This window comes from Talpa occidentalis, unplaced genomic scaffold, assembly GCF_014898055.3.
Source record: "Talpa occidentalis isolate TD23 unplaced genomic scaffold, MPIMG_talOcc4v2.1 talOcc4.9, whole genome shotgun sequence".
NCBI lineage: Eukaryota > Metazoa > Chordata > Mammalia > Eulipotyphla > Talpidae > Talpa > Talpa occidentalis.
In genome coordinates, this window is record NW_023605305.1 from 41,533,358 (window position 1) to 41,561,310 (window position 27,953).

Consider the following 27,953-nt stretch of genomic DNA (forward strand, 5'->3'; position numbering starts at 1 on the left):
TTCCAGGACCGTTTAAGTCTCCCTTTTCCTTCAAAACTATCATTCAACAATACCATCACAACTACCAATACTTTCACAACAATAACACTACTAAAACTACAGCCTCAGTGTGGACTGCTGAGCTTAGGTATCTGTGATGCTATCAAGAATCCTTACTGGTTTAAAGATTTTTCCCTCCCATAACTGAAAACACCAAAATTGTAACAATTGTAAGGAAATGCTAAAAGTTACAAAAATCTTATAAAGTCTTTATGTGTCTAGTCTACAGTTCCAGAACTTCCTCTATGATCTTAAATAGTAATCCATTTGGTGGTGTGTTCTCAAAAATCAACACTCCTCTTCTTTCCATCTCCCAAGGCTTGTCTTTATGCAGGCCAACTGAAATATTTCCCTTTTCTTACTGCAAAGATGTAATCTAGCTTGAAGATCCAGCTTGGTCCTCTTTATCTCCATGGGCAGCTGTATCTGCAAAAGAGACTGTCCATTTGATTCCTCTGGAAGCTTCTTCTTCACAACCTGTAAGATTTTACTAAACTCTCCCAGTGTACTTTAATGCTCTTTCCAGTACTGTTCCTGCTCAGTCGTACCCCAACTGAGGTTTCAGGACTACCTCTCTTCCTCACCCTGCTCACTCCTCCCAAATTCCCATTTCCTGACATCATTCTGTCATGTGTGACAGAGTGAAAACAGCTAAATACCCTGCAAGTTACCACAGACTTTGAGGGAGTAGCACAGAGCAGCCCATAGCTAAGAAGCCATATCCTTAAAGTTTTCATAGACGGCAAGCAAAACATAAATTTGACCAATGTGACTATTAAAGTGTCTAATGAATAGTATATAACAATAATTTGTAAAATAATCTGTAAAACAATTGTGAGATGATTGTGTGTGTTCTTTTAGATATTCTAGTCGGAAAATTGATCTCTCTCCCTCTCTCCTTAGAATCCTGCAGGATGCTGGAAATGGGGAAATAGGCTAATGACAGGCTGTTAATGACAAAGAATTAAGAGAATTAAAATTAATGTTCTTGGGCCTCCCTGGTGGCGCAAGGGTTAAGCACAACTCTGTGAAGCAATCTGCAGCCTCTGCAGCACGAGTTCAATCCTCGGCCTGCCAGGGAGAAACCCACATGAGGCAGACCTCTCCTGTCTCACCCATTGCTCCTCTCAGCAGTGTATTTCAGTTGATCGGCCTGTTCTGTTCCCTGCTCTGTCTCTGGTGAATCCTCTCACTCCCCTGCACCTTTGGCCTGTACCCCAGTTCTTGTATGCATAAATAAATAAATCTTTAAAAAAAAATTAATGCTCTTTCCTGCCTAAAACCTATCAGGTCTTCCAGTACTAATAGAGGCAATATATTGTCTTTCTTTCAGTTACAGCCAGCGGATACCCGTGCACGATTCCATTTAATCTTCACAATTACATCCCGTAGTACAATCCATTTGCATACTTTAATAGCTTTAATCATTAATGCAGATTAGGGTGGGTTTTCCCATTCAAAAACAAAAAGTTCTGCTTCTCTGCCCTCCGCCTGGCTTCCTTTTCAGAGAAGGGAGAGGGCGTTGGGAGGACAGGCGCGCCCGGGAGCACTGGCACGCCAGGGAGGATGCGCGCGCCTGGAGGACGGAGGCGTGGCGCCCTCCTCCGGGGCGGGGCTTGGCGGAGCCCGCCCCGCAGGCGGAAGTCACAGTGGGCGTGGCCTCACGCAGATCCTCCCCAAGGATCCGCGCCCGGCTGCCGCAGAGCCGTAAAGAGAGCTGAGAGTCGTAAAGCGAAGAGGCGCGGAAGCGTCAGTTTACGACAACTTGGGAGAGCGAACCTGGCTGGCGTTCATCGCTCCGGGTTCTTGGTCCCCCACGTGGAGCTCTGTCGGCGTTCCGGCGAGTAATTCATTCCTCTTAACGTGGAACAGCCGCTTTGAAAGACAGAGTGGCAGCGGGAGCCCAGGGCAGTCACTCGATGGATTCTGCTGGTGAAACTGAAGGGACGTCGGGAGAAGATCAACGTGCAGCCGAGGGGGCGCCGCGAATGCCCGAGTCCCAGTCCGGGGAGGAGGGAGGCAGGGTCGTAGCAAGGATGGAGGAGGCCATCTGTGCAGAGATGGGGAGTAGACTGACAGGTGATGGGAAGGAGGGAAGTGGACAAAGAGCAGAGGAAATGCGAGTGGACCTAACGGTTGTGAAGCAAGAAGTCATGGACTGGTCCGAGATGGGAGAAGGTATGTTGGGCGGCCAGTGGGTGAAGAAGGAGCTGGAGGATGCACCTGACGTGAAGGAGGAGAAACCGGGCACATCGGAGGTGAAACAGGAGGTGGATAGTAGCTTGGTGGTGAAAGAAGAGAAGGCAGATGAGCTACAAGTAAAGAAAGAGAAAGTGGAGGTGAAAGAAGAGAGTGTGGACTGGCTGGAACTGAAGGAAGAGAAGGATAACTTGGAAATAAAACAGGAGATGTTTGATGGTCAGGACATAAAAAAGGAGGAGGTGTTGGATGAAGTGTGTGTAAAAGAAGAGAAATATTGCCCAAAGAAAGAAGTGATGGATGATACAAAGGTGAAAGAAGAGCTTCAGATAAATCTGCCTGTGGGCTGCAAGCGGAAACTGGCTATGTCAAGGTAGGAAAAGAAGAAATCCATGGGGCATGTAAAACGGTGAACTCCTCTCTTGCTAGATTGAAGGAAACTACACTGTGAACAGGGTGTGGGATAATGAAAATTAAGCCCAACTTTGAGACCCCTGAGTGGTAGGAGGGGGGAGTGGGGAATTGAGAATGTAAGTGTTGTCTAATGAACATGAGAGGTTCAGTGTCCTGTGGTCTTTGCCACATTTAGAATGAAAATTTTGGTGACTCTGACTTGACTTATGCTTTTTTTAAATTATTTAAAAAAATTTTATATACTTTTACATCATTTTTCATTTTTGCACAATGTATGTATGCATTTTCATCTTGGTTATAGTCCCCATACAATTCCCACACCTCCTTGTTTCAATAAGCAACTATAAACCAGAGACACACTACAGGGGGGCAAGAGGGAGTAGGACTTATGCTTTTGACTCACTATTTCTTTGAGAGAGGATAAAGATGAGGAAAATTCTTATAAAACCGTAATGACAAAGTGGATTAACTTAAAATTAGACACAAATGCACTTAAACCCATTCGATTGTGTGGTTTAGCTGTGGGTACTACAAATATGTATTGCTTTTGATTAAATTTCTTTATGTTGTGTGACCATGTGAGACAGTGTAGGAAATTAACAAATGGTCAGATTCCTGGGACTATTACAGACTAGAGCAGAATGGGTCATACAGAAGTAGCTATAGATTTGTTGTTAGTATTCCTTGAAGAGCAGTTGAAGTCAAGTTATAGATAATTTTGATGCCCATCTAGGCTGAGTGTGAAAATAAGGAGAAAAGATGCAGCTGCCTCTCTATATAAAGTTTGACTTAAATTCTTTTCTGGTGCCTTTAAGATATATAGCTCATGGATTGAACTACGAGGTATGTGTACTCATACATAATCGTTGACACATTGTGCTAGGAATTACAAGTTAAAATACAAGTGAATAAGTTCTCTGTTCATAGTGTAAAAAGTCAAAGCAAGATGGTTATTAAGTTTGATGTGTATTTTCTTGAATTACATAGCACTAGCAGTGTTGTCAATGTAGTTGTCATTTGGAGATGGTTTCCTAGAGGAGAAATTCCAACAGTGTTTGACAGCTATCAAGTATTTTTTCAGTTACTTTCATTCTCCAAAACTACACATCTGTAAATTCATTGTAATGAGTAATTGATTTAGCATTCAAAGTTTATAAATAAGAGGAATTAATATTGGATAGTTTACTAAATTTCATTTGGGCTTTTGTAGGTGTGAAACTTGTGGTACAGAAGAAGCAAAGTACAGATGTCCACGTTGTATGCGTTATTCCTGCAGGTACATATGTAATTTCCTACCTTATTATTTCTATCTATACCTTTCTTATTTCAGAGTGTTAAAAGCAACTTCTTTTTGTTCCTTCAGTTTGCCCTGTGTCAAGAAACACAAAGCAGACTTCACATGTAATGGAGTTCGGGATAAGACTGCATATGTTTCAATACAACAGTTTACTGAAATGAATCTCCTAAGTGGTAAGCCGTGTTATGCATAGCTGATTGATACTTTTGATACTTCCGGGCCATGGGCATATATCATTTGCTTATTTTCCTATTTTGAAATTTTTAGATTATCGATTTTTGGAAGACGTGGCAAGAACAGCAGACCATATTTCTAGAGATACTTTCTTGAAAAGACCAATAAGCAATAAGCATGTAAGTATTTCTTCTAATCCATTCTAGTTAGAATTCTTTCAAATCACTTAGATTAATTTTTTCACTCAAAATTATGGCATTCATAATCCAGTGCTATGCCAGTCACTGAGGATACAGTAGTGATAAAACAAAGCCCTTCCCCTCCTGGAGCTTGTATTGTAGGGGAAGAGACAGGAGATGAGTAGAGGAACAATGTAATTTCAGGTAGAATTAAGTGCATGTAGAAAATAAAGAAAGCTCAGGAGATTAAAGAGATTGAGAATGGTGTTGCAGGGAAGTTGTGAGGGTAAACTGACTGTTTAATGGTCAGGAAAAGGTTCTGAAAAATGATCGCTATTTAAGTTGCAATATGAATGATGGGGATGTGGCAGTCATGTGAACATTTGGTGAACACTCTTCTAGGTAGAGACAAAAGCGAAAGTAGTGAAATCCCTGAGACAGGAATGAAGTTGGTATGTTTGAGGAATTAAAGAAGAAATGAGGGCCTCCCTGGTGGTGCAAGGGGTTAAGACGCAACCTATGAAGCTATCCACAGCCACTGCAGCATGAGTTCTATCCCCGGCCAGTCAGGGAGCATCCCACAAGGCACAGCAGACCTCTCCTGACTCGCCCGCTGTGCCTCTCAGCAGTGTATTTGAGTTGATCTGCCTGTTCTGTTCCCCACTCTGTCTCTGACTGTGAATCCTCTCACTCCCCACACCTCTGGCCTGTACCGCAGTTCTTGTATGCAAAAATAAATAAATCTTAAAGAAAGAAATGAGGGGTCTGATGCCTAGTGAGTAAAGAGGAGAATGTTAAACATGAGATTTGAGAAACTGGAGCGGGCTTCTATTGTATTCTTTGTGAAAATGAAAACCCCATGAAAGGGTTTTGAGCATATTTGCTTTGTGAAAGATGAAAGAGCTGCTGCTTTCTGGAAAATGGACTTTATTGGGCAAGAGTGGAAGATTGGAAGCAGGGAAGCCTGTTATAAAGCTACTGCTGTGGTTCAAGTGAGAAATGATGGTGGCTTGGATAATGCCATTAAAACTACTGGGTGAGCTACTTAGCTAGTAATGAAATTAGACATGTATGTAGCTAAATGTGGCTTGAAACCATCAGTAAAGAGAGAACTGTGTAGATATCCCCTATGATTGCCAAATGACTTGTGTTTTTCCTAATCCCCATACAGTTCTTTCAGCTTCTGGAGCATAAAGTTGAGTAGAGACTCTGGAATTAGACAGACCTGGGTTTAAATACAGGCTCTACTTCTCTGAAATACAATGTTGGTATCTCATGAGTTCTCTTACTAAAATAAGGGGTGATAATAGTACCTATCTTATAGTATTGGGGGTTTAACTGAGATACTAAAGTTTAGCATAGTTTGTGAAACATAAGTATTTAGTAAATATTAACTTTTATATTATTGAGCCCTTTTTTTCTTTTACTTTTGACATTTAAAGCACTTAAATTGATTTGTCTATTTGTTCTTGATTAGATGTACTTTATGAAAAATCGTGCCCGAAGGCAAGGTATTAACTTAAAACTTCTACCTAATGGATTCACCAAAAGAAAAGAGAATTCAACATTTTTTGATAAGAAGTAAGTTTGTATCTCCTTATTAATATTTAAGGTATTCTGATTTGATCAGGAATATCCTTTTGGTGCATTGCTACCCAAAGTGTGGTTTCTGAGCTGTTTGTTATTGGTTCATACACACAAATTGGAAATAAGTACTTAAAAACTTACAGTAACTATGTGTCGTGTGAGTCTAATTAAAATTTGAGCTTGTGTGTGTGTGTGTGTGTGTCTGTCTGTCTGTCTGTCTTGTCTCTTTCTTTCTCTTTCTGTCTCTGAGACCTAAGATACCATGGAAATATTTCAGAGGCTTCAGGCAGAGGGATGAGTCAAAGCAGGAGCCCTATACTGTTTTAACCACATCAGCTTGCCTTTTATAATGCTTTCTACTTGGAATTCCAAATTAGATTTCATTTGAGCCAGCATTGGGGCAGAAGGGGACTTTGAAAACATTTACTCTATTGTGAATCTTTGAAGATACTGCAACAGAGATTAGTTTGCCACTTCCTGATAGTGTTGATTGAAATAGGCCACGTTATTTTTTTTTTTTTAAAGACATTTTTATTTATGCATATGGGGCATAGGTCAGAGGTGTTGGGGGGTGAGAGGATTCACCAGAGACAGAGTAAGGAGCAGAACAGGTGATGTAGTGAAATCTACTGATAAGGGGAGCAGCAGGCTAGACAGAAGAGGCCTGCTGCGCCATGTGGGTTAGCTCCCTGGCCAGGGGTCGAACTCATGCTAGAGTAGCTTGTGATAGCTTGATAGCACTGAGACTTTAACTCCTGCGCCACCAGGGAGGACCCTAGGCCCCATTATTTCAGAGAAGAATGGGATCCTAAGAAGCTAACTAAAGTATCCTAAGAAGCTAACTAAATTATTGGATAATACTTTTCAAAAGTCAAGACTTGAATTTAAAATAAAAAATCTGAGTTAATTGTAGCCTGTTAAAGTCTTGAGCAAATCACCTCCTTTCTCTGAGCTTATCTGTATGATGCGGGGCTTGGACTGGGAAAACTCAAAAGTTCCCTTCCAGTTTTACCACTCTAAAAGTTGAAAAGACAGACTCATGAGTATTATTGTTATTCTCATAAATCCTACAACTTTTCAAAAGATATTATTAGAAGGTGGTATTATGAATTTATTTTATGTTTCCAGACAAATATTTGTAAAAGTGCTTTTCTTTTCTCCTGGTTAGCCTTTTTTTTTTTAATTATTTCAGAGACAGAGACTATTTTAATTTTTTTTTTAAGATTTATTTATTTTTATTTATTTATTTATACAAGCACTGGGTACAGTCAGAAGCGCGGGAGGGTGAGAGAATTTACCAGAGCCAGAGTGGGGAGCAGAGCAGGCAGAAGGACCAAAGTACACTGCTGAGGGGAGCAGCGGGCTGCAGGAGAGGTCTGCGCGCCATGCGGGACCCTCCTCCGGTGGCCGGGGAGCAGCCAGGGGTCGAACTGGCGCTGCAGAGGCCGCGGGCAGCTTCGCAACCCAGCGCTCAACCACTGCGCCACCGGGGAGGCCCCTGGTTGGCTTTTAAAGAAAGGTAATGCCTCATATTTATGAAATAGATGATTCCGCTGTACTTTTTGATCTGGCATATTTAGAAATTGACATAATTCTTTTGAAATTTAATGTAACTGATTTGTTCTTTCTCAAATATGAAATGTGTTTATGAAGAAAATCACTGTCTTCAGAACTTAGTTCTCAGCACTAAAAAGCATATATTCTCAGATACAGAATTTTGTGTCTCTAGATATGTGATAGATGTGGGAAGTTTTTAATGAGAATATTTCATTGAGTATATTTTCTAGTTAACAAACCAAATTTGCACTCTTATTTTGGAATGCCTACTTCTTTCAAATGGCAATTTCAACTCTTCTTGCATTATGCCTTTTGCTCATGAATTTATAATGATTTATAGTTGACATACTTTGATCTTTAGTGTTTTTCTGCGATATTGGTAGATTAATAACTGTGCATGATGGACTTTAGAGTGAATTTCTTCTTGGACATCTGTAAAAGAAAGCTAATGATGTTACCTTGTAGAGTTGTGACAATGTATTAATTCACTTAGGGAGTAACTGATAGGTAGAAGAAATCAGAATATAAGAGTAATCATAAACGTGATATATCCTCATAACAAAGAGTTTAGAGGAGGGCCTCCCCTGGTGGCGCAGCAGTTGAACGCTGGCCTGCAAAGCTGCCTGCAGCCTCAGCAGCGCCTGTTCGATCCCCAGCCACCAGCGAGGGTCCCGCATGGCGAGCAGACCTCTCCTGCAGCGCCCGCTGCTCCCCTCAGCAGTGTATTTCGTCGGTCTGCCTGTTCTGTTCCCCACTCTGGCTCTGGTGAATTCTCTCACCCTCCTCTGCTTCTGACTGTACGCAGTGCTTATATAAATAAATAAATAGATCTTTAAAAAAAAATTTAAAAATAAAAAACAGTTTAGAGGAAAAAATAATAGCACCTATAATTCTGTGTAGAAATTACTGCTGATAACATTTCATGTTTCCTTATTGAGCCAATGTTTACCAAGTTTTTATTTTAATTTGTAGCATATGAGAATATGTATCTAAACATCTCACCAGCACAGAATTTTCTCTTTTAAAAAAAATTGCTGCTAACTTGCTAGTTTGTAAAGATATTTTAATTTTCTTTCATGTAATAGTGATTTGCTATGTATGTTGGAGTGATATCTTAAAATTCAAGTGTAACAGTTTGAATTAATTCAATTTGTTGTGGTAAGGTGATGTTTCATTCATAGAAACATTTTGGGAATTGTTTCAGTGAAAAAAAACAATTCAGATTTATGTGACTGAATTTTTACATTTGTTTATTGTTATATTTTTCATGACAGTTTTTAAATGAAAAATGGTTTTGCTACTAACTGAATTTAAAATATCTGTATTTAGATATTGGGTAAATAATAATGCAATAAGGTGAGTTCCTATCTAGTTGAAAGCCATAGTTAAAAAATATTGCTTGTTAGTTGATTGGTAGTCAACTTAGAAATCTCTTTAGTGTGTCTCAATATTTTCTTCATTCTCATTCAGCATTTTCATCAATGTTTCAGGGAAGGATTTCTCATCTTGGTATTGTTGACATTTTGAGCCAGATACTTCTTTGTTGTGGGAATCTACCTTGTGCATTTTAGGATGTTTAACAATATCCCTGGCTCTACCCACCAAATGTTGGTAGCTCACATAATGTGCTTACACATATGCTGTCATGATAACACAAATTATCCCTAGACATTGCTAGATGTCCCATGAGGGGGTTGAGGGGTAGGAGCAAGTAGCCAGTCACCCCTATTCAAGAACCACTAATTTAGATAAATGCAGAAGACATACTTTCAGTTAATTTTTCTAATCTTTTATTGGGTCATATAACTATGATAAAAATCAGGATTGCAGAAAATTTTATTGCTCAAAAGTAGTGCATAAGTTTTATGGTATTTCACTTTCAGGGTAATAAAATGAAAAAGAAGACTTTTAGAAATATCTTTTTTATCAGCCATTCATGTGAAAATGACCAATATTTTAGGTTACTGTAGTGTTATTTGCTAGGAGGAGAGAAAAAAGGGATTTAGATACTAAATCTTTTCAAATATTCTTTTTACCTTCTACACTTGCAGTATTTTATTTTTAGGGCACTCGTTTTCAGTGCTTTATTTTTCACTTCCTTTCAAAAGTGCTTAACTTTGAAATCTGTGTTTGACTATACCCTCTGCCATTACTAACATCATGTAATCTTGAGCAAGATCTAATTTACTGGGTTGTTAAAAGAATTAAATAATACCTGAGGCACTACCTACCACTTAGTAAATAATACACAAGTATAATTAAAGGTCTGCCCTTACCTGAAATCTTTGGAGATACGGAATATTTATTTTATTTATTATGTTCACCCCTAGTAAGTCCAGGGCAGTAATGCATAATCAAGAAATATAATTTTTTGGGTGAAGCCTACAAATCTAACATTATAGTGAATAAATGATGACGGTAAGTGGACTCAGTCATTCTGCAAAACTCAAATTGAAGATGTTTACATTTTAAATGTAACTTTTGAGTAATATGAGTGAAGAATTCTTTGTGGTGTTTTCCATAGAATCTAAAATCATTTCAAAATAAAAAGTTGAAAAAAAATTTAATGACCTCTTTTAAGTGTAACTAATGGACCTTTGCGCCTAAATTACTATGTTGCCCTATTAATAGGTTATGTAACAACTGATGCAGTAAGTGCTGTAGTAGCACAGGTTTCTGCAGGAGCTATTGACCATGGTCAAAAAATGGCCACCACCAGCACTCCAGAAGTCTCTGCAGCTTCCCATGGGAATACCTACCATCTTCTCCCTCCCAAGTTAATGTCACCCTGACTTCCAGCCTATTCTAATTTTTTTCTCCTAAAGATGAGTTTTTCCTGTTACAAAAATTCATACATGTGGAATCATGTAACTAACTTAACCTTAACTTTTGAATGATAATTTATCTGAAATATCTTAAACTGGTATTTATTTTTACTTTAGTTCAATTATTTATTCCACTCCCTTTTCACTTATTTTGCCACTGTTGAGAACACTGTTGACTTATTAGGTCATTTTCTTTTTCTGTTGTTTTTAAGTTCTTCACTTTTGGCTTTGGACAGTTTTCTCTCTGCAGTTTACACTATGGTGTGTGTATTGGTATAGTTTCTATTTATTCCTTGGAACTTGTACTTTCTGAATGTGACAACTCTGGAAAATTCTAATGCATTATCTTAATCTTATTTCTTTTCCTGTCTTTCTGATTTTCTGGATAATTTATTCAACTGTTTCATCCAAGGCACTTTTCTCTCCTCAGCTGTGTCTAATTAATCTGATCTTTAGCCCAAAACTCCCTGAGGAGTTTTGTTTGTGTCGGTAATATTTTTCATTTCTATAAGTTCTGTTTGTTTTCCAAGTCTGTCTTGTCTTTTAGGTAGAATTGTATTCCTTTGTCATGTTTTAAAGTCTTTTTTTTTAAATTCAGTAATTTAGGACATTTATCATCTGTATAAATAATTCAGTATCTGCACTTCTTGAAAGTCTATTACCACTGTTTGCTGTTTCCACTAACTCTTGATTATGATGGCTTGTTTCCTCCTTCTTGTTGTTCCCAAAAATGTAATTGTGATCTCATGTTCGTCTGGACTTTATGTGAAAATGGTATGCATTTGTTTATGCCAGATACTGCTTGGCACCAATCTACAACCCTCTTTAATTTTGTAGTCTAAAGTTTCTTAGACCATTCTAGTGGTAATCTTTTGACCCCTACACCCCGAGCCCATTTGAGGAAGAAGCTATACTTAGGCATTCTCTTTTTTTTTTTTTTTTTTTTTTTTTAAGATTTATTTATTTATTTTATACATGAACCGGGGAACAGGCCAGATGCGCGGAAGGGTAAGAGGATTCACCAAAGACAGAGCAGGGAGCAGAACAGGCAGATTGACGAAATACACTGCTGAGGGGAAGCAGCAGGCACAACAGGAGAGGTCTGCCGTGCCATGTGGGACTCTCCGCAGCCAGCCGGCTGGGATCGAACCAGCACTGCAGAGGCTGTGGACAGCTTCACAGCACGGTGCTCAACCATCTGCGCCACCAGGGGAGGCCCAAGTTAGGCATACTCAATTGAAACCTTCCCCCACCCATTCCCTCTACCTAAACTAAGATCAATAAGTTTCCTGTTATCTCCCTTTGCTAGTGGTCAGGATTATTCTAGGTCACCCTTTGAGTGGTTTTATGAATTGATCTTATTTGATATATCCAGCTTATGTGATAGACAGTGAGACCTTGTCTCATGTCACCCAGTGGCTGTTAAAACACAAATCTCGAGGCCTCCCTGGTGGCACAAGGGGTTGGGACACAACCTATGAAGCTATCTGCAGCCACTGCAGCACAAGTTCAATCCCTTGCTGGGGAGCTACCCACATGGTGCAGCAGACCTCTCCTGACTCACCCTCTGCTCCCCTCAGCAGTGTATTTCAGTCAATCTGCCTGTTCTGTTCCCCACTCTGTCTCTGATGAATTCTCTCACCCCCCACACATCTGGCCTGTACCCCACTTCTTGTATGCATAAATAAATAAATCTTTTGGAAAAAAACACACACACACACAAAAAAACCCCACAAATCTCTTGGTAACCAATGTTGGCAAAGACCTCCAGAGCAGATGTTGCTTCAGCTTCTGGCTATGATTTTAGGCTCTTGCTTCTTTTTCACCTCTGGAGATTTTTCTTCCTTGCTGATGAGTTCAGTATGTTCATTATTTACCTAGGATTTCTTAATGAATGTTACTGAGAGGTTTTCATATTACCTCTTTACCATGTTACCCAAGCAATTGAAAATAAGCTATGACCTCAGTGCAAAGGTAAGGTCAGTGGTGCAAAGAGGTAGTTCAAGAAGGCATGATAATTACTTGTTCACTTAGTAGTTCTGCTTCTAGGAATTTATCTGACAGATACACATACAGAAAATGAAATATGCACAAGATATTCAGTGCAACTTTGTAATGGTATAAGAGTAATATGAATATAAATGTCATTAGTGGACTGTTTCAAAAAAAATTATAATGCAAAAATAATCAAGTAGCTCTAAATGTGCTAATGGTTTCCAGATACAGTAAGACAGGTATAGAACCATGTTTAATATATGCACCATTGTGTGAAAAATAAACTTTATATAGATATATCCTTATATTGTAAATGGGTAACCATGGTTATTGAAGAGGGGAAAATTGGGTGGAAGGAGACAGTACAGGGATGGGATTATATGCCTGTTTGTATTTTTAATTTTAGATCATGTGCATATATTGTTTATTTGAAGAATAGATGAGTTTTTAAAATAATAATTTAAAAATACACATTGGTAGATATTGGTATAACCATTATATATTTGGGTTTGTAAATACCATCTTTGAAAAATATTCTTATAGAATCACATTAAATTCCATGTTTTTATCCATGACTGCCACTTTTTCAGTTCTATTTTAGTATTTTGCTATAGGAAGCCATGGATATCAAACATGGAGACTATTGGTGGTGCTTAGATAACATGTCTCATTTAGTCATGTAAGTCCCTCATATTCCCTCACCCCTAACCCCTCCCCTGTCCCTGCCTCTCTCCTCCTCCTCCCAGCCATTTGGATCTGAGAGTTTGACAGTAATGTGGGAAATGCACTTTTACTTATCAATTGGAAAAAAGGAGTTGGAGAGAGACCCCTCCCCAAAAATATCTTTAGCTTAACTCCAGACTTGAACTCTTGCATGTGGGCTAGTCACCCATTCCCAGGAATGACCCAACTTTGATGCTCCTCTCCCCTAATTGGTCTCTACATGACCTTACTTCAGTTCTAAGCAGCCCAGACCATCTTACCATTCCTTAACCACTTTCGGCTTATAACTTTGAATTCTTAACTCTCAATTGTTGAGAAAGACGTAATCTTAGATCCCTGTGTATGGGTCCCTCTCAGACTGTTGTTAAACAACAGTGTGAATAATGTTTGACTCCAGTCCTGTTTTAGAAGCTAGCCACTAGATGTCCCTCTTGTAAAGAAATAATGTTTTACAGATTCAAAAATTACTTTTTGTTATTGGGATAAAATTACTGCATTCTAATTATCTTGCAGCAGTGGCATACTTATCCACTTCTGTATTATTGTCAGTGGCACATTTTTTTCTTAAACAATGTGTAGTGATATATTTCTTAAAATAGAGCATAGGTTTTTTTTTTTTTTTTCTGTGTAGTGTCATAAATAATACTTGGTTATAATTTGCTGCAAACTAATTTTAGCAAAGGAATAGGAAATCATGGGCTTAGCAGTTGTGGTCATAATAGGAACAAATAAATTTTGGGGGGATTACATAATAGATGCGCAATAGAAACTTGTTCACTAATTGCAAATGTTTAGCTGGACAGTGTCTCTGCCATAACAGTTTTGGTCCTGTTTGATGGAAGAATTTCAGAGTAATAATAGGGACTTAGAAAAACAGTATGAAAAAATAGAAGCCTAATGATTTCCCAATCAGGTGTTTCCTAATTGTGGCCATGTAGACAGAGATAAGAAAGTTTCTGAGACATAGCATCACAGAGGGTATGACTTTCACAGCTACAGTTAGCAAAGATTCATAGAAATGGAAAACCAAATATGCTTGATCATCTTGGCATCCCCAGACTGGTTTAGTTGAGGAGGTCTTTCCCCACTCACCAAGTCTGCTGCTTCCTGACATGTCTCTGGAATGTGTCTCTTGGCCTTTCCTTGACTTTAGTATTTATATTTGTATTCTCTTGTGCAGGCCCTGTTTTGTCTCACCTTATTATTGGGGAACCTCTATGTGCTTTCACTAACTTCATTATCTCTTTACCTCAGTGACTGTTATACACTGCTGCCAGGACCATCCTTCTAAAACGTGTTTTTACTATGATGGTACCCTGCTCAGAGTCCTTTAATGCTTCTATACCCACAGAAGTCATTAGTGCCTCAAGATACCTTCATTGGCAATAGGCAGAATTGCCAGTAGGTGAAATTTCACTTGCAATTTCAAAATATAGATACCTTAATCTTACTAACAGAATTGCTAATTCATTGGGCCTATGGTAAAGCTTAGGTACTTGTATTAAAAAGGCTTCATGCATGTTTCAAGGCAGATGCTATTTGAGAAATTTCTGTATCTCTTTCACATTTTGCTGTGGACCTAAATCTTCTCTTAAAAAAGTGAAGTCTTAAATTGGGACGGTGGGGGAGAGCTCCAGTTGATTCTTATGTTTACCTCTAAATGCCAGTAACTCACTGCCTTGCTCTCATATATTTCAGCCAGTGGAAGACATGTTAGCAAACTTACAACATAGAGTAGGTAATGTTCTGGCGTCAAATGTTCTTTGGGAACAGAAAGACTCACTGCCCCAACCCTGGTGGAGAGCAGAGGTTGGGGCCAAGCAGGATCTCTCAGAGAAAATAGAATTTAAGCAAATTTTTGAAGGACAAAGGCTTTTTAAGAGTGGGTTTTTATCTAAACAGGGAAAGGGTGGTCTGGTGGTAAGAATGTCAGTTGCAAAAGAACAAAAGAGCAAACTTAAGCTAATAAGCATTTTGGTATGTCTTGAAACTAGGGTGGGAGTTGGTGAGTAATATGGATGAGACTGGGGACTGCCCCATTGAAGCTAGGCATGCAGGGCCTAATATGCCTGCCAGGGAGTTTAGATAGTCAGACTTTTAGCTGGAAATTTCCCTATTCCTATGAGGTTTCATACTAAATCTAGGTCTTCATAGTCTTTCCCACTATATTTCTTAATATATCCATGTAAATGTTCACAAACTGGTCACCATTCTTCATCCTAGAATGCCTTCCCATTGCAAATTTCCTAACTTCTGTGAAAATACACATGGTAACTCATCTTCTGCAGTTCTCCTTTGCCTGACTTCCTATAGTACATACTTTCTTCCACAGTTAATATAAAACAGATGGTGGCCTTTAGTGCTGGTATTCATTTTTTGGTATGCATAATATAACTGCTCTCCTTTCTGCAGTCTAGTGTTTCTTAGTAGGGGCTCTATTAACATTTTAAGCAGGACATTTTTTTTTCTTGTGTGGGACTTTCCCATGCATTTTGAGAAAGTTAGCCTTTCTCATACCTCTCCACTAAATACCTAAAGTGCTTCCCAATCTTGGAACAAAAATTGCCCAACTATTTCCATATGGCCCCACTCCGCAGGTTGGTACTCCTAGTTGAGAACTGCTTTAAGTGCAGTTCTTTGAAACAGAAAAATAAAAAGTATTTTTTCATTTTAATTTTTGCCTACTACATCCATTTCTTAATGTACTGTCTACTAAAGTTGATACCACATACTTAACCTGTTTATTATATTATATAGTGGTGACACTAATTTTTTAAAAACAAATATAATAATATTACTGGCATAAAAAATTAGGTTTTCATTCTCCCCAATTCCAGAAATTTTAACCAGTGCTAAGTAACTACATAGATCTGGTCCTTTGTATGCTTTCAAAAAATGCTTTAAATGGTACTAATCCTAATAAAATAGATGGATTAGTTTTATGACAATTATATTTTTGACTTGAAATGTTGATCTTGAAATACATTTTAAAAGATAAAATACCTATAACCAAAGGATTATGTAGAAGCGTGTATATTTGATTTTTCCTTGAAAGGCTTCAATTCTTGGTATTGGATTTTATAACTGATAATAGAACAAAATGCTGGGCCTCCCCTAGTGGCACAGTGGTTGAGCGCTGGGCTTTGAAGCTGCTTGCAGCCTCTGCAGCACCGGTTCAATCCCTGGCCCCCGGCAAGGGTCCCACATGGCACCCAGACCTCTCTTGCCGTGCCCACTGCTCCCCTCAGCAGTATATTTCGTCAGTCTGCCTGTTCTGTTCCCCACTCTGGCTCTGGTAAATTCTCTCACACTCCCGTGCTTCTGACTGTACCCAGTGCTTGAATGAATGAATGAATGAATAAAATAAATAAATAAATAAAATGCTTTTTCTTGAAATTTCATCAAGTAATTATTTGCTGTTTCCAAATGTCATAACAGTTAATAATTTGTAGATCAGCCTGCCCTTTTTTTTTTTTTCTGTTGCTTATAAATGAAAGATGAAACCTAAAAAGAAGAAAACTTTAATCTCTTGTATCAGGGTGCTTTATGTTACTTGAAATAAAATACCCATTTTAGACTGGCTTGAGGTTTAATATAAAAGGTATCTGGTACCCAAAAATAGATGACTGGATCAAGAATATTATTCAGCAATCAAAAAAGATAAACTCATGCCATTCGCAGTGAAGTGGATGGAGCTAGACGGAATTATGCTCAGTGAAATAAGCCAGAAGGAAAGAGAAGAATATTGGATGGTTTCACTTATAACAGGAATATAGGGGAACCAAATAAGACATCAGTGTAAAAAAAATAGTAACAGTACAAACCACAACAGTACAAACCAAAAGCAAAAACAGACAATTATAAACCAGAGACATAGTGCAGGGGAGGAGGAGGGAGAGGGGTGAGAGGGAGGGAGGGAGGAGCACAGGGGACTGTGGTGATGGTGCACAGGTGCCTTAGGGAAGGAAATTCAATCTGAGGGGGTGAGGGGAAGCAAATATTATCTAAAAAATGTGAAAAAATGATAAATGTTAAAAATAAATAAATAAAAGTAAAAATAAACAAAATAAAAGGTATATGGCTCTTATAACTATGACTAGAAACTGGATAGACTTTCAGGTTAGTAGATACAATGACTCAATTTTTATCATCAAGGATCTACTTTATTGTCAATTTTACACTGTATCTTTGATGTCAGCTGACTGCTCATGGTCATAGGCTGCTCCTGGTTATGGTTTGGGTTACAGTAACCTCCAAAAGTGCTTCTCTCCCAGCACTACTAGACAGGAAACCTGAAATTTAGCATGATTTGGGCCATATAGGTGATCTGCCCAATTCTGAGCCATTGTGTCTAGGAGAATAGAGGAAATTGATTTCTTAAGTAAGTGCACACTCCTGTGGTCCGTTCCTCAACGTATGGGATGGATTAGGAAGGAGAATGGTAGTTAGAGATTGCAAGACAGTCACAATGTCTACTATATCTCTTAAGATATTATAAAATATGGAGGCAAATATTTAAAATGAAAAATAATTAAGATATACTTGAATTAACAGAACAGAAAAATATATGATTTATTATAGCTTCCAATTCTGGAAAGTATAGAAAATTAGAGCTTCGACTCTACAAAGTTAATGCACACTGTCTGGGTTCAGATCACAGCTCGACTAATTTCCAACTGAAAAATAACCTTGGAGGAGGAAAGACTTTCTTATATTTACCTCAGAGTCCTCATCTGTAAAATGAAATGAAGCCATCTACCTCATAGAATTATAAAAATTAAATGAATGAATATGTGTAAAACATTTAGAATAATGTCTGGCATATAAAAAGCACTTAATAAATAAGCTGTTATTACTTCTGCTACTTGCTAGTGTCCTCTGGTAAAGGATCCAGTAGTAGTTTCCATAACCTGTAGAATTTCCTATCTTAATTAGTGGTGTAGTATTCTGAAGATCAGACATGTGAAAGTCTGGCATTAGTTTAACTCATAGAACCACCTGTTTTTAAAAAGCAGTAGTGAAAATGTGAGGCGTATTTGAACTGATATTTCAATGTGCTTCTTAAAAGAAGTAGAAAAGTACTTCTCCTCACTATTTATCTGTATGCAAAAGCTGAAAAGTTAATGTCCTAACTACACTGTAGAAACATTATTTAGGGAATTAAGTAGGAGGATAGCGGATCTCCCTCTAAAACCTTCATTTCACTCATCTTTAAAAACTTTTGTTATTGGTGCATTAGCCATGGAATAAAATCCATAATGTGTTTCAAAACATTCAGGCCCTTTTATAGCCAGATAATAACCCACATGTCCAATTTCAGCTCTAGCCACTAAATGCAGTATAGGTAGAGCTTGGTTATGAACTCATGACAAAATATTCTCAGCTAAAGGCCCTGTCAGTATTTCCATTCTAAGTCTCATAATTAAGGCCATTGAATTCAATGCAGGATTATAATAGTAGTAATAATAACAGTAACTAACATTTTTGAATTTATATTCTGAACTCTTGGCATGTATTTACTCATTTAATCCTGTGATATATTGATAAATACCATTATTGTCCTCATTTTGCTGTGAGAAACCTGTGGTACAGGAAGATTTATGTCTTTAGCTCAAGATCATTCTAAGTAATAAATTGTTAAGAGTCAGAGTAAGATTCAGAGTCCACATAATCTCTGCCCTGGCTTTCAGTATATATAGTGTCAAAAAAAAAAAAGTCCACTTTCATGTAAAGTGATATGAAAGGATATCACAGTGATATGAAAGAAAAATGCAGTGCCTGGGGTTGGTGGTTGACTCTGCCTTAAAAAGAAGTGCTTATCCCTTCATATTCTTTTTGTCCCACATGCCTATAGAACTCAGAATTGTTGGGTTTTTTTAATCTCATTTAAAGCTCTTTAAACTCATTTATATTATAAATGTATTGTATATGTTATATAATGTTATTATAGTTATATAATTATATATTATAAATTATTTTTAAAACTCATTATAAATATTTAAATGTTGCATTAGAAGTAACAGTTCTTGGGCCTCCCCTGGTGGCACAGCGGTTGAGCCCTGGGCTACGAGGCTGCCCGCAGCCTCTGCAGTGCCGGTTGTTTCCCCGGCCACCAGCGAGGGTCCCACAAAAAAAAAAAAAAAAAAAAAAAAGAAGTAACAGTTCTTAGAATCCACCCTTTATATGTAACATATTTCTTGAAGAAGTAGCTTTGAAGCTGTTAAAATATAATTTTAAAAGGTGAAAATTATTCCTGTCCTTGCTGTGACTGCCATATTGTACTTCCCATGAAAAATATTTTCTCTCTGCTGATTATAAAAAATAACAAACAACTCTGTCAATTTTTTTTGTTAAATCATATGAAATAAGAATTAATTCCTTTTATAATGTCAAATAACAACCATAGTTTAAAAGTTGGCATGTATCCTTTATACATGGAAATACATTTGTGAATATATATTTTTTTAAAGATTTATTTATTTATACAAGAACTGGGGTACAGGCCAGATGTGCAGGAGGGTGAGAGGATTCACTAGAGACAGAGTGGGGAACAGAACAGGCTGACTGACTGAAATACACGGTCGAGACAGTAGAGGTCTGCCTTGCCATGTGGGTTGCTCTGAAACTGGCGGGGATCAAACCGGCACTGCAGAGGCTGTGCACAGCTTCACAGCACTGTGCTCAACCACCTGCCCCCCAGGAAGGCCACACATGTGTGAATATGTTTTAAATATAAATGTCATCATTCAAATTGCACATTTTCTACCTCAATGCATATAATTTTACCTCATTTTTAAGTTCATCATATAGATTTACCATGATTTATTTAATCTCTTTTCTGATTATCATTTAAATTGTTCCTATTGTTTTTTCTGCTTTAATGTTTGGTACATTGGACAATAGATATTTTGTACCTGTGTCATTACTTGTCTGATTATTTCCTTGGGATAAATTCCTGGTAATAAAACTGTTGACACTAAAATATGTGATTTTTTTCAATTATGGGTTTTTATTTATAACTTGTATGATGTTCAACCACCAGAAAAGCTTGCATAAATTTATACTACTATCAATAATTTTTTTTTGCCTTGCTTCCCCAGCATTTCTTATTTTAAAAACATCTTTGCAAGTCTTATAGATAAAGGTATTTCATTTCTATTTACCTTATTTGGTAATAAATGACTTGCACATCTCATATATCAAGAGAGTAGTGCCATGTAAAAGCTTCTGATCTTCTTCCTTAGAATTATGGTAGTGCTCCAGATACAAAAATCAGCATTTTTTTAATCATGAACTCAGAAGAATAATTGAGTTATTTGGATATAAATCTTCCCTCCCACCAAATATGTGTCTTCATCCACATTACTTTCTTGAAACTTTATGAGAAAATGGTCCTTAACAGTTTTAGTAAGCAGGAGTTGTTAAATCAGTGTCCTATATTAACTCCCTAAAACTGAGTGAATAATATTTTCTTCATTTACTATTTTCCCCATTTATGTTTACCATCTGTGTCTCAGCGCTTTTTTTCCTTATCACTTCTCAAGGAGCTTGTGGAACATTTACCCCCTACCCCTATCATTTTTGATACCAAGGATATACAGTATATCTGGTTTTATAGGACCACAGCTCATATGATAGCTAAGTGTTTGTTGTTTGTTTGTTTTACCTTCCTGTGTACCAATATATGCCTGCTTTGAGCTGATACTACCCCCATTGAGAGTGTGTGTGTGTGTGTGTGTGTGTGTGTGTGTGTGTTGATATTTGGAAAGAGAAAAAGCATTTCTATGCGTCAATAGTTGAGCTTCATGGGGCTCAGAGAAGAGTTCAGTGTTTCTGTTACTTTGTCAGGCTGTCCAGAGGGAACATTAGGTTTAATAATTGCCACCTTTACTTTGCCAGTCTATCATCATACTCTAGGCATAATACCTGGGGGTCCCTGAGTTGCCCAGAATATTCTAAGTTCAGTGTTTGCATTCTTGAGAACGTTGATAAATATGCTAAGGACACAATTACGTTATAGTTGAAGGCATTTTGTTGAATTTAGGGAATAGTAGTCAGAGTAACAATAAATGTTCAAACCTCTATCCTAGTAATTCTCCTCCTACAGAACATTTGCAGTCTCTGGTTGCATTTTTGGTTGTCACAGGTTGAGGGTGTGTGTGTTACTGGTGACATCTGTGGGGTAGAGGACTGGAATGCTATTAGCATTCGCTAATGCAAAGTTAGTTCCCCTCTCACCCACCCCAAAAAAGAGTTTGTTGATCCAAAATGTTGGTAATACTAAGGTTGAGAAACCCTGCTCTACCCTTATAATCCTACTTCTTGGAATTCATCTTTAGATAGTAATTCAGAATACAAAAACAATTATATTTATGCATACTCATTGAAGCTTTAGTAACTTTAATTTTTTTCCTTTCCAGACTCCTTTTAGAAGACATATAAATAAAGATAAAAAATTACTCAGGCATTCTCACAAATAATGTTGTTGGCTTTTGGTGTATTTATTAAGGTGGGATGTATATCATTGTATGTAATTATGAAAATCTTTATTCTTTGAGTCTTAGGAAGACATTTGATTGCCACATGAGGACTGCATGAATTTTAAGAATGCTAACTAATTCAAAACAACTTTTGAGATAATTAACTCACCCATTTCGGGAACTCTATTCAGCACCCTTCAATCTCTCTTTGTCCATTCTTTTACTTAAATCTTTTATTTTGAATTACTGTTCTCAAATACCTTTCATACTACCATAGAGCAAAAAAGTACAGGCAGGTTTTCAATGAAGTTAACTTTTAGTTCTCTATATTAGTAGAGGTAAATAATAGACCCACTCAGGGATACTGTATTTTTTCTTAATTATGATTTAATCGAAGAACAACTGGTAAAAAAATTGAGGCAGTAATAGTGTACATCACACTTGCACAGTGAAATACACACTTGGAGATGATGTTGAAAAGTAGAAAATGGGGCCTCCCTGGTGGCGCAGGCGGTTGAGCACAGCGCTGTGAAGCTGTCCGCAGCCTCTGCAGTGCAGTTCAATCCCCACCAGCCGGGGAGATGCCCACATGGTGAGGCAGACCTCTCCTGTCTGGCCCGCTGCTCAGCAGTGTATTTCAGTAGTTCTGCCTTTTCTCTTCCCCACTCTGTCTCTGGTGAATCCTCTCACCCTCCTGCACATCTGTCCTGTACTCTGGTTCTTGTATAAATAAATAAATCTGTAAAAAAAAAAAAAAAAGTAGAAAATGGAAGGTTTGATCAGCTGTCATACAATAAAATACTATATAACAGTTAAAATTAATATATATGTATTATCATAAATAGGTCTCTGAAACATGTAAGTGAAAAAGTAAGGCATAGGATATTTAGAGTGGTGATCTTGCAACAGATGTTAATATCACTCCAAATACTATGTTGTTTGTAAATCTGTAATTATATTTTAAAATTATAAAACCATGGATGGTAAGATACATACCCAGCTCAGGAACAGCACAATGGATGTCAATCTTATCAGTGACCTTTTTTGTTTTTCTTAGAAAAAAATATATGGCATTATGCAAGTTGGTTAAAACCATCTGCGTTTGGATACATTGAGTATATTGTTTTCTTTTTCTTTATTTTTGAAATATTGCAAGATCACATTTTTTAATGGTAAATAGTCTTGAAATTTGTTCATGTTTGAACTAAGGCCAAAAGATTTTTATAATAGTCACAATTTAACAATGTATATGTAATAAAACAGTATTGAATGCCTTGATAAAACCATAACTAGTTAACTGTGGCAAATAAAATTACTTCTGAGGACTTTTCTTTTTGGTTTTGGAATGTTAAGTACTTTCTGAGGGTATTCAGGGTCTACTGAGTATTAAGAAAGGTGAGTGGTTCTTAAAATTACTCAAGCAATGATTGGGGTGATTGAGTATGATTTACAATTCCACAAGATGACAAGTTTGTCATCTTTTTTACCCCTCTAACTTAACATGGAAAAATAAATATTTTTAGAAAGAAGTCATTTTCTGCAATATGATGAAAAATTCAATTTAACTTCTTACTAAGAAAGAAGGGTGGTATCTCTTAGACCCTTGATGGTAGTATTATGTATGCTATGCCTGCTTTACAGATAACAAATATTGCCAGGTGTTTTCATTTTGCAATATTATTTAAAGTCAACAACTGTTGTATTTACAATCAAGTTTTAATTGAAGTAACATTGCACTAGAACATCACAAGTTTCATTTACTAAATCCTATAAATTAATAGCCTAATAGGTTATTAATTATTAGAAGATGCTAACCATTGCTTGGAGATGCTGCCAGGCATTAATTTGCCAAAGGGCTGTTAGAAATTTTTTCTAAGTAAGGAAAGCATGTATAAAACCATCATGTTTGAAGACATTTAAATTTCTGTAATGGATTCAATATTTTAGCATTAAACATCTTTCAAAAGGAATATTTAGTGTCAACAAATTCAGAAGTGTTAAATATTAAAATAGAATGTGGTCATTTTCTAAGTTAGACTTTTAGTGAATTATTACTATTGATAACTGTATCAAAACAAAGTTTAAACCTGAAAGCAAAGGGATTCTCTCAGAGTGCATTTTGCTTAGCAACCAATTTGTTGTCTACTGTTTTGCTACTGAATACGCATACTCATGGCTCAGAGTGTATTTGTAGCCAGCTGGTCTCAACTGGACAATACTTCATTCACCTCATTTCCAGACTAGTCAGGCAAAGACATCAGCTCATTGTTTGTTAGTCATAAGGAAATTTATTTGTAAACTTCAAGTAGTAGCACATGGATCTCAAAAGCCCCTGAACTATGAGAAATTGCCTTTTGATTTGGGAATGTGAAGCCCTTAGAGTTCAGGACTGCTTTACTTAAATTTCTTCCTCTTAAAAATCCTTAAGTATATTATTTAAAAAATTTAGCCTCTAAAGTCATAAGAGAAAATAGCTCTTAGTAGAAAAGTTGCTAAGTTATAAGAATACTTTTACAATTATTATCTTAAAATGAAAATTCAGCAAGTTTCCTATGTGTTCAAGCTTTTATCTGCCTTGATCCTCACATAATTATTTTCTCTCTTAGAAAACAACAATTTTGTTGGCATGTGAAGCTTCAATTTCCTCAGAGTCAAGCTGTGTACATAGAAAAAAGGTATAACATCACCACTCTCTACTAAGAACTAATTTGTTTTTATTATGTCTGTTTTCATAATAAATTGTTAACTTAAATGTGCTGTCAATAGTAAAATTGGTAACAAAATTGTATATTTATATAGTAAAATGCTAACTACCACTGAAAATGAATGAAATATATACAGCCACATGGGTGAGTCTTAGAAATAATGTTGAGTGAAAAAGCAAATTAAGGAAGAATACTCATGGGGTATTATTGTTTGTATATATGAAAAGAAAACAGAAAATTAAACTGTTTTAGGAAAATGATAGCGGTGAAACTACAGAGGTAGAACTTAGGAAAGGATTAGCTCAGAAGTCAAAATGATAGTTACTTTAGGAGGCAGAGCAGGATGAAGGAGAGAGGTGCGGGGAAATTCAAACGGGCTAAAAACTTTCTATTTAAGGTAAGTGGTTATATAGGAAGTGAAAAATATCCAAAATTATCCACAAAGATTATTATTAACATCATACATACTGTGTCCCACAGGGAAAAAAATTTCAGACATGTATATGCGAATACTCATAATTGAGGTTAGTGTATATGAATAGTTTTTTATCCTACTTTTTTTTCATATTGAACATCTTCAGTTGTCATTTAAAAATTTTAATAGTTGTGTACCATTTGGTTCCTTGGATTAGGAAAACTGTAAAGTTGCTTTTTAAGTAATATATTTTGCATATATCTATATTATGCATAAATGACCTCTCCAATTTCCTTTATTTTCCCTTGTTTGGGGGTTACATTTCTGCTCCACCATATGTGCATGTGTTCCACTCACCCTCCGCCAGACCACCTGTGCCAACACCCCATCTGTCTTCCTCCTCCTTCCCCTTTCAATACGCTAGTCCCTCTGGTAACCATTAACTTATTTCACTAAGTCCAAGATATATTCCTGCTGTTTTGCCTGTGTATGTTTTTTCGTTATTTATATTCTACAGCTGGTTTCACTCATCTGTAGAATATCTATCTTCCACTTTTTGACTTATTTTACTGAACATAATCACCTTGAGGTTCATCCATTTTGTCCCCAAAACCACTATTTCATCTTTTTTAACAGCTGTGTAGTATTTTTTTGAGTACATATTCCACAATTTCTTTATCCATTCTTCTGTTGGAGGGCACTTAGGTTGATCCCATCAGTTGGCATTTGTGTTTAGTGCTGCTATGAACATAGGTGTATACAAATCTTTAACATTGGAATGTTCAAAATTTTAGGATAAATACCTAATGGCAATATTGCTGGATCATATATAATTTACACTTTCATTTTCTCTGGAATCCTCTATGCCATTTTCCACAGAAGCTGTACCAGCTTGCATTCCCACCAATAATGGATGAGTTCCTTTTTCACTACATCCTCACCAATGTTTGTTTCCATTCTTTTTAACATGGGCCATTATCAGAGGATTGAGGTGTTACCTCATTGTGGTTTTGATTTGCATTTCCCTTATAATAAATGATGTTGAGCAATTTTTCATTTGTCTTTAGTCTGTCTGAATGTCTTCTTTAGAAAAGTGTCTATTTTGCAGCAATGTGGAAAGACTTGCCCATTGTTTGATTTGAGTTGTCTCTTAATGAAGAACTTTTTTTTTAATTGAAGTAGCATTGGCTTACATTATTGTTGGTGGTTTGGAAGTATAAGATCCCTCCTCAGGTATCGCCACCATAGTATGCCTGCCTCCGAGTCACCCATAGTTTACCACCATAGTCCATTGTGCTCCATTCCCTTTACCTCCCACCGTACCGCCCTCTGTAGACTTCAGTTCTATAGTCAGCTCTCAAGGGTTAATTTTTCTATATATGTTTAATGTAGTTATATATATTTTACATCAATGTTCATTTTTGTACAGTGTTTGCTTTCTCCTCTCACGTGTAGTCCCTATAGAATTCCCACTGCCATTCACCGGTGCACCATTGCCATAGTTCCTGTGCTCTTCCCTCCCATTTTGATCCCTTTCCCTCCCTCTCCTATGCACAATGTCTCTGATTTATAGTTGCCTGTTAATTTTTTTTTAATTCATTGTTATTATTTTTCCTCAGATCCCTTATTGGGTTCCCCTGTATTCCTCCTATAAGCAAAACCATCCAATATTTTTCTTTATCCTTCTGACTTATTTCACTGAGCATAATCCCTTCTAACTCCATCCATGTTGGTGTGAATGGCATGAGTTTATCTTTTTTGATTGCTGAATATTATTTCATTGTATATATATCCCACATCTTCTTGATCCAGTCATCTATTTTTGGGCATTGTTGTTATTTCCATGTCTTAATTAGTGCTGTAATAAACATAGGGGTGCAGGTATCCTATGAATTAATGTTTTTGTGTCCTTTGGGTCGATTCCTGGGAGTAGAATTGCTGGGTCATATGGATGCTCCATTTTTAGTAGTTTGAGGAACCTCCGCACATCTTTCCAGAGTGGTAGGACCAGTTTGCATTCCCACCAGCAGTGTAGGAGAATTCTCAAGGGTTAATTTTTAAGTTTGCCTTTTGACCCTTAGTTTAGTTTCTCTATATTCCACGTGTAAGTGATACCATCCAGTATTTATCTTGGTCCTTTTGACTTACTTCACTTGTTATCCCTATGAGCTCCATCCATGTTGCTGCAAATGGCGAGTTTATCTTCTTGAAGTTACATACCAAACTAAAGACAGTGAAAGGATTTTACAGATAAGGATATATAGTACAGTAGTATATATGAATATGTATAAATGATTGAAAAGTGTTATTAGTTCAGAGCATTGTCTTAAATTTGTTTCTACAGCCTTTTCTATAATAATGTATTATACGTATATACAGGGACATTGGAAAACATAAATGCTCTGTTTTCAAAGAAAGTACTATCAATTTTTTAACCTGGTCTTAGGATTTTAGAATGAATTAATTTGAACATGAATTGAAGTTAGTATCTGAAACCTTTTTCAAAATTTTTTTATTTCTTTTAACTTTCAAACATATTTCATCTTGACTTCTTTCATGTTTGAGCACAGGTGTGTGTTAAAAGAGGCTTCAATATTTTATAATTGATTTATAGGGAGCTTCTCAAAATATTGTTTTTTAAAGAGTTTATTAAGTGTGTCCAAGAAGCTTTCTGAACTTTTTTCATGAGTAATTTTTGCTTAAAAGGATGTTATATTTTCCAAGAGTAAAATAAAAGTTCTGTGTTCAGTTATTTAAACAAAAAAGCCACAAGATTTAATAATGCTAAAGTAATACCTTTAGTCAAAAATTAAAATAATAGTTTGTTTCATTTTTTTTAATTTGTTTTCTTTGTTGGAAAGAGTACCAGATGACAAAACTATTAACGAAATCTTAAGACCATACATTGATCCTGAAAAGTCCGATCCTGTAATTCGTCAAAGGTATTTTTTTTAAAATCTTGTAACTTTTTGAAATTATTTAAAATTTTGAGTTATTTGCAATGTGTATGTTTATTTTGTAAAGGTCTAACTATTAAAATATGATGTGTCGGTACTCTTTCTGTTCCATTTCCTCAATGTTTATTAAGGCTTTATCAGAGATGATGTTTGGGATAGTAAAACAACATAGCTAATACTCATTCTTTACTGTGTTCCAGATACTTTTTGAAACAGGTAATAATAAGTGCATTAATTCATCCTATCCTAGTAGTACCTCATTAACATAGATTACTGCTATTATACCCATTTTTTCAGGTAGGAAGCCGAGCCTTAAGGTGGTTAGAAGGCTGTATTTAGCAATAAGCAGGGAAGTTGAAATTTAAATACAGTCTGGAGTCTGATTCTGCAGTCTTACCACTTAAACA

At 36.7% G+C, this 27,953-nt stretch overlaps 1 protein-coding gene across 1 annotated transcript in view; it reads left to right on the forward strand.

Moving 5' to 3' along the window:
* The first annotated feature begins 1,787 nt into the window (after positions 1–1,787).
* The window catches only part of ZNHIT6 (zinc finger HIT-type containing 6), a 48,690-nt gene continuing 22,524 nt past the window's right edge, over positions 1,788–27,953 (forward strand). The window contains exons 1-7 of the mRNA XM_037499168.2: positions 1,788–2,611; positions 3,863–3,928; positions 4,016–4,122; positions 4,217–4,302; positions 5,780–5,883; positions 24,076–24,144; positions 27,451–27,531. Coding sequence (XP_037355065.1) covers positions 1,959–2,611; positions 3,863–3,928; positions 4,016–4,122; positions 4,217–4,302; positions 5,780–5,883; positions 24,076–24,144; positions 27,451–27,531 — 1,166 coding nt within the window. The 5' untranslated portion in view covers positions 1,788–1,958. The remainder of the gene's footprint in view (positions 2,612–3,862; positions 3,929–4,015; positions 4,123–4,216; positions 4,303–5,779; positions 5,884–24,075; positions 24,145–27,450; positions 27,532–27,953) is intronic.